At 51.4% G+C, this 7210-nt stretch overlaps 1 protein-coding gene across 4 annotated transcripts in view; it reads right to left on the bottom strand.

Moving 5' to 3' along the window:
- The window catches only part of DTX2 (deltex 2, E3 ubiquitin ligase), a 38519-nt gene that overhangs the window by 7240 nt on the left and 24069 nt on the right, over positions 1-7210 (bottom strand). For 3 of the 4 annotated variants that reach the window (XM_006773389.2, XM_006773391.2, XM_006773390.2), the window contains 2 exons: positions 6278-6378; positions 805-945 (listed from right to left, as the gene is read on the bottom strand). In XM_006773389.2, coding sequence (XP_006773452.1) covers positions 805-945; positions 6278-6378 — 242 coding nt within the window. The remainder of the gene's footprint in view (positions 1-804; positions 946-6277; positions 6379-7210) is intronic. The other variant, XM_006773392.2, reaches the window with a different exon arrangement.

Genomic DNA, 7210 nt, shown 5'->3' with positions numbered 1-7210 from the left:
TAAAGCCCTGCCCCCTCCCTGGGCCTTTCATCTCTCCTAGGGGGTGCCGGTTAGACGGGCGGTGGACATGATCAGAGCAGCCATCCCACTATGTGCCAGGTGCTCCCTGTGTATACCGTCTACTCCTCCCACAACCAATCAGCTAAGTAGGAGGCATCGGCTCATGAATGGAGGAGACACTTGCGTGAGATCACAAAGCTGGTGAGTGCTGGAACCAAGACAAAACCCAGGACTGGCTGAGCCAGGGCCGTGCTGCCTGCCCACATCATCCCGAAGGTCCCTGGCTCTCAGCAGTCCATGCTTCCCTGGCCCCATGATGGAGCTGGAGCCACAAACGGCTTTAGAAATGACAGGTTTAGAACTTCTCACCCAAATCTTGTTAAAACTCACAGTGGTTCTGAAACCACTTCTTCCCCAGCAGGGTGATGGACAGGGCAGTGGTCATGGGGACCCCTGTGAAGTAGACCCACCCGGGGGGCCAGACAGGTCTGGGGGCCTTTCCTGAGACACACACTGGCCCCAGGGAAGGGACAGAGTTATCCCTCATCCTGGAGCAGGCTTTACCCCGCACCTGTGTTTACAAAGTCACAGTCTGAAAACAGGCCACTTGCCGTCTGTGCCAGGGAGACAGGACCTGAACTCGGGGACAGCGGGGAGAAGGGCTCGGGGCCCACGTCCCAGCAGGTGAAGGAAGCGGAGAAGGGCCATGGGAGTCAGAGAAGAGCGACTGATGCGGAAGTCAGAGGCAGCAAGACTTGGAGGCGGCTGAGCAGAGGCCAGAGAGTATTTGTGAGCAGAAACTACCTTTCATGGACATTTTCCTCAATCTCTTAACTGAGCTGTGACTTTTAGAGGCCAGACAGGAGGCGGGAGGACTGGCAGGCTGGGGTGCGCGGCTAAGACACACAGGGAGTCCGATGGCTGACATCAGAATACTCGTCATGCCTACACGGGGTGTGAGATCAGACATGCAGAGGGGAGAAACATTAGGAGGAGTCAATTGGTGCGTGATGTCCACAAACCCCAGCTGAGTCCAGGTAGCACTGTGAACGGCCATCAGGACCCATTGGTCTCCCTGGAGAATCTGGAGGCTTGAGGCTGCCAGGACCTATCCAGGCTGGCAGGGCAAAGCTCCAGGCAAGCCCGTGAGATGCCTGGCTCATTGGAGTCCTGGCCCCAAGTTCCACAGGTGTCTATCCAAGCAACTGATCAGCTTGCACCCAGAGCATGCAGGAGGGCGAGGCCGTTTGCTTCAGGAGGACGTAGGGCACAGTGCCACCCTGGGAAGCCTCCTGAGCAGTTCCGGGTGGTGTCTCCCCATGCCAGGCACGGAGAAAGAGCAAAAGGGCAACATGGAAGGGTGCAGCCAAGCTACGGAAACATGGAGGGACTCTCAAGCTCACAATCCTCCCCATGTTCTCCCTGCACACCCCCTTGGCTCCTAGTCACTGCCTCCAGGGAGCATGGTATGCTTTCTGTACCCTAACCGGACTGCGGTCAGCAGTCGCCAACCGGTGGCCCGTGGACCACTGGTAGTCTGTGAGGTCCGAAAGGTTGGCAGCTGGTGGTCTAAGTGGCTTCAGTGCCATTGCTGGGGTGGGCAAGCAGGAAAGCTGACCCTGAGCCTACTCCTCAACGAAGGTGTCCCCATGGCCCAGGTGACTGCTCCTCTAGAGCAGCACAAGTCCCAAGCCACGGCTTCCTCTTCTGGTAACCTCAGCTGAGGCTTAAATAGCCCTTCAGCCCTGGGTGGGCATGTCCACAGAGGGAGGGAGCTATAGCAGGCAGCCCAGCTGAGATGGATGTCCATTCTTGTCATACTTCCTGGTGCCTACAGGGGGAGGCCTCACTCCTCAGCCAGGTGCTCCACCTGTCCTACCTGCCTCTTAACTGACCCTCATCCCACACTGCTCCCTGAGCACTCCCTGAGGGTCCAACACTTCCTGGAGCACAGCATGACCTCCTACTGGAGTGGCTATTCCTGCCACCCTCTCAGCCTATTCTGCTGTCCACAGCAGCACTTCCCCAATCCCGCCGGTCCTCAGTCTAGCTCAAAGCACCTCCTCCTAAGGGGAGTTCTGGGCTTCTCTGAGTACCTCCCTGAGTGTGGCATTCTGGATGCTCAGGATCTGGCTAGGGAGCTGGGCACAGCCTGGGGGAGGAAGTGGAGATCCTGGACCTGCTGAGCCCTACTTCCCCACCTAGCAAGGCCGACAGAGCTGCCCACTCCAGAGGCAATCAGAGGGCCTTAGGATCCATCATGCCAGCCACTGTGGCCTCTACCCTTGGGGCCACCATCACCATCCCCAAGAGGCCACACATGAACAACGCTCCTGCCCTCTTCAAGGCAGGACCCATTCTCTCGAATTCAAGGTGCAGACACAGGTCTCCACTTAGAAGCCTGCAGAGGCCTGCCTTCTTGTGGAAGAGTGGGAAAGCAGCGTGTGGCGGACAGAATGGTCAGGGGACACCAAGACGGACCATCGTATCTTCCCCAACAGCAAGGGCTCAGGACAGCTACCCAAAGTCCTAACATCCCCAAGTAACTGTAACAGCTCAGAGAGCCACAGCTTTTCCTCCGCTCATCTGATCTGTCAGAGCCCCCAAGATTGCAGGCCTTTACACAGGCAGATATGTGAACACCCCTTTCTGGCACCAAAGATCGGCCTTCGTCCAGTGACCAGCTCAGGTCTAAGCTTATCCTCCTCTGGCTCTGGCCTTAGCAATCAGGGTTCAAGCCCACCAGCTCTCCTCACTGGATAACTAGTCCTGGGCAGGTTGCAGCAGCATAAAATGTAGATACACCTCCTCCCTCATAGGGTGGGAACCTAGCCCCAGCATCGCCCACTCCCCAAAAGAGAGGTCCAGCCATGCCACAGCCAGTGAAGCTGTCACCTAAGGCTGTCGCTCCTGGCCTGGCCTGGAGGTGGCTCCTCTGTGGATCTCCTCCACCAGTGCAGAGGGGCACAGTCCAACAGTATGGCCACTTGTTTATAAACCTACCTGCACAACCCTGTGTCTAAGTACTCAGCTCACTGCAGCCGTGCCTGAATCCATACTCCCAAACCCATAAACAAAGTCCAGGCTGAGAGAACACTCTCCAGACCCTGCTTCTTGGGGGCTGGCCTGGGATCTCTTGGTCCCCGGTGCCCTAGACAATAATCCCAACAATAGGTATAAGCCAGAGGCTGCATTCAGGGTAGGTGGCGTCTGGCCATGGGCTCCAATCCAGTCTCTACTCTTTTCTAGCGGGGACCAAGTTCCTGAACCTTGGGGTCTGTTTCCCCAGTAAGGAAAGTGAAGGTTAAAATACCCGCTTACTTCCAGGACTGCTCTTAGAGTCAAGGAAGGGGGGACAGTGAGAACAGTTTTAGGTACTTTCACTGTAGCATTTTTGCCATAAACATTCATTGCATAACTAATTGGACATTAGGCAATTTTACCATAAAAAACAAAAAATCATGACAAAAGAGGGACATCAAAAAGGAATTGGAGGGAGGGAAACACTGATATGAGAGACATACATCAACTGATTGCCTCCCACATGCGCCCTGTCCAGAGGGCAAGAAGGGAACCTGTAACTCAGGTACATGCCCTTCACCGGAAATCGAACCCATGACACTGGTGTGTGGACCACTGCTTTAACCACTTAGCGCACCAGCCAGGGCCATTTGACTACACCTTTAAAATGTGTGCAGGTTCATCAGGTACAAGCCACAGAATAAAGTCAGGCACTGCACCAATACCTGATTTTACTCTGTGGCTTGTACCTGAGCACTTACTTGTCTTTGTCCTATGGGAAATGTGGGTTCAACTCCCTTTCTCTACCCAATGTTGTGTGTTCCAAAATAAGAAACCAACTATCTCTCGGGGCAAATCATCGTCATCTGGAAGAAATGCTATTTTAACCACCACTATATTTAAGTACTTTGTCAATGGAGAAATAAACCAACTAAACAAAAAAGAAACCAAACCAACCAAAACAAAACATGTCAACCAGTTATTTTACCTTTTTTATGGCAAAACTGCCTTATGGCCCAATAGTTAGGTGGCAAAAATGTCTATAGTAAAGATGCCATGGTTCTCGGCCTCGAGAGTAGAAGAAAGAAAAAAAAAGAGTAGAAGAAAGGGAACTAGAGCTACTCAATACCCAGACCACTTCTGGAGGTTCTTATAACATGTGTGTTAAAACCTTAGTGATTAGAGAGAGGCATGGAGCCATGTAACGTGCAGGCCAAGACTGTTCACCCACAACCTCTCTCCAACAAGACTGCCACCAAACACATGCACTCAAGCACATGCACGCACACACATGCACACAGGCGAACATGCACACACACAAGTCTGACTCATCCATGGCAGCTGATGTCACAAGAAGACCTAAACTGGGCAGAACTTTCTAGTCACCACCTTGCTCACTGTTCTCTGTTCTAGCAGAGGGTTAATGGCTGAACAGCTGAAGCTGGTGCCAGAGGGCCTGTAGTGCAAGGCCTCCGCTCCTGGGGCTTTCCCAGACCCACTCTCCCATCTCCGATTAACTTCCTGATTGATCCTCCCATTTCCTTCCAGGGCTCTTCTTCCCATTGTCCCACCCATGGTCCCTGTAAGCTCACACACTTCCATGGGGGGAAGAGGCCACCCTGAATTGCTTGTCCGAGCTGCACATCCAAACTCCCACTGCCTCTAGGCCAGTTCCATCTATCTATACCAGCCATTGCCCCCTTCCCCTCCCAAAGTTCCCACCAGACTCAGGAGCAGCACAGTGTAACAGCTGAAAGGCTAGATTCTGAGGACAGAATGCTTGAAGCTGCATACCCGCTCTCCAAGGAGAGGCTGGCTGATCTAGAGAAGTTTTGGAATTCTCTGAGCCACAGTTTCCTCAAGTGTAAAATCGGAATAAAGTTCCTACCTCACAGAGCTATGATTGGGATGAAGTGAATCAACACACATACAAAGCTCCTAGTGAATCCTCACTAATAATTTCTTACAGCACTGCCATCAGCAGCTGTACACCAGGCCTCGTTCTACCTTTCTCTCTCACAATCAGGTCCATCACCAAGTCAGAGCTCTTACCTCCATCCCACTGTCACAGCACTACTGGGCCTTGGCTGGCTTACCTGAGGCATGAAGTCAGACTCCACAAGGATCTCCCTGCCTCCAGGACTGTCTTCCCCATGTTATCACAGCAACTCACCTAACACATACACTCCGCTCATCTTATCCCCGTTTTGACCTTTACATGACGAAGGTTCACTACATTGAGTCTACCTTTCTAGAGCACTTTTATTTCTCATAAGGTAAAAAATAACTTTTAGTGCCTCCATAACATCTGTAAAAAGAACTTAAAAAACAGTTCCAAGATGTATGGTTAACAAAAGATCTAGCTAGACACAAAAGCCACTTATTCATAATGTCACTCCAGCCAAAATAGTTCTGGAACTTTCCCAGAGGCCCCTTTAAGGAAATGACTAATACATTTCAGGATAGGAACGTGATTCTTGAAACATAATTCAAGATGATGTGAAAATTTAAAAGATGGCACCTGGCCCAGGAGCTTAGTTGGTTAGAGTAGTGTCCTTGGTCAGGACACATACAAGAATCCTATATAATAAAAGGCTAATATGCAAATCATCCAGTCACTATGACACGCACACTGGCCACCAGGGGGCAGATGCTCAATGCAGGAGCTGTGCCCTGGTGGTCAGTGCGCTCCCACAGGGGGAGTGCCACTCAGCCAGAATTCAGGCTCATGGCTGGCAAGCGCAGCGGTGTGGCGAGAGCCTCTCCCACCTCCACAGCAGCACTAAGGATGTCCGACTGCCAGGCCTAAGCCCTTGGTCGGACATTCCCTGAGAGGGCACAGGCCAGGCTGTGGGACTCCCACCCACCCAGTGCATAAATTTCATGCACCGGGCCTCTAGTCAACCAAAAAAATCAGAAATGGGTGGAGCAACAAACTGACTGATGTTCTCTCTCTCTCTGTCCCCAACCCCCGTAAAAACTAATAAATTAAAAAGAATCTTTTTGAATTTTAAAGATAGGGAAAGGTCCACAGCAGGGTACCCACCCCCTAAGAGAGAAAGGAAGGGTACCCCAGGCTCACTTACCAGGTGTACACCATCACTGACAAGAGGCACTGCCTCCTCAAAGGAGCCCATTTGGGTATCCATGAGAACACAGAGGGTAATGACCCTCACCCCACAATCTCCTCCCACTGCCCCTAAGTCTTGCCAAACACTGTGTTCCAGACCCCAGAGCCCGAGAGCAGCATGCCTACCTGCAAGGGCTTGCTGGACCCTGCTGGGCTTCGGGATCTGCACGGGCACAGTGGTGGGGACGCTCCCAGGGCTGCTCACAGGACCGCTGGGCATGGAGGCACTTGGGGAGAAGACAGCAAAGTTTAGTGTGTGGAGCTGACTTAGCAGAAAGGAGAGTCAGAGAAACACCGGTTAGAGACACACTGGTGCTGCCGAGGTCCCTTCACAGTTTCACTTTTCACAGCTGCTTCTGTGTGAGTGAGGGCTTCTGCTTTTTTCTTTTTTTTTTTTTTTAAATATATTTTATTGATTTTTTACAGTGAGGAAGGGAGAGAGATAGAGAGTTAGAAACATCGATGAGAGAGAAACATCGATCAGCTGCCTCCTGCACATCTCCCACTGGGGATGTGCCCACAACCCAGGTACATGCCCTTGACCGGAATCGAACCTGGGACCTTTCAGTCCGCAGGCCGACGCTCTATCCACCGAGCCAAACTGGTTTCGGCTGCTTTTTTCTTTTTTTAATTAAAGATCTGATGAAGAGCATCTGAAAAGAGGTGCAAAGAAATCTGAATTTCACCACTCTCAGACCCAAACTAACCTATAGAATCTGAATACTTCAAAATGTTAAGCCCAGAGCCCGGTCCACCATCACTTCCTCTGCAAAATCATCTGACAAGAATCAAACTTCAGGCCAGGCAGGGACTGCTGGGGTATGAGGTCTCATCATTTTACAAAGAAGCTTTAACTATCAAAAAATGTTTTCCTGGCAAATCCAGAAACTCTGAAAACAAAAAATTTTGAGCTTGCTACCTTCATAAAAATGAGAGCTCTAGAAGAAGAAACCAAGATGGTGGCATAGGTAAACACCTGAAATTGATGCCTCGCACAACCACTTCAAAAATACAACTAAAAGACAAAATGGACATCATCCAGAACCACAGGAAGGCTGG

The sequence above is a fragment of the Myotis davidii genome, unplaced genomic scaffold (assembly GCF_000327345.1).
Source record: "Myotis davidii unplaced genomic scaffold, ASM32734v1 scaffold726, whole genome shotgun sequence".
NCBI lineage: Eukaryota > Metazoa > Chordata > Mammalia > Chiroptera > Vespertilionidae > Myotis > Myotis davidii.
This window is presented reverse-complemented; position numbering and strand designations above follow the sequence as displayed.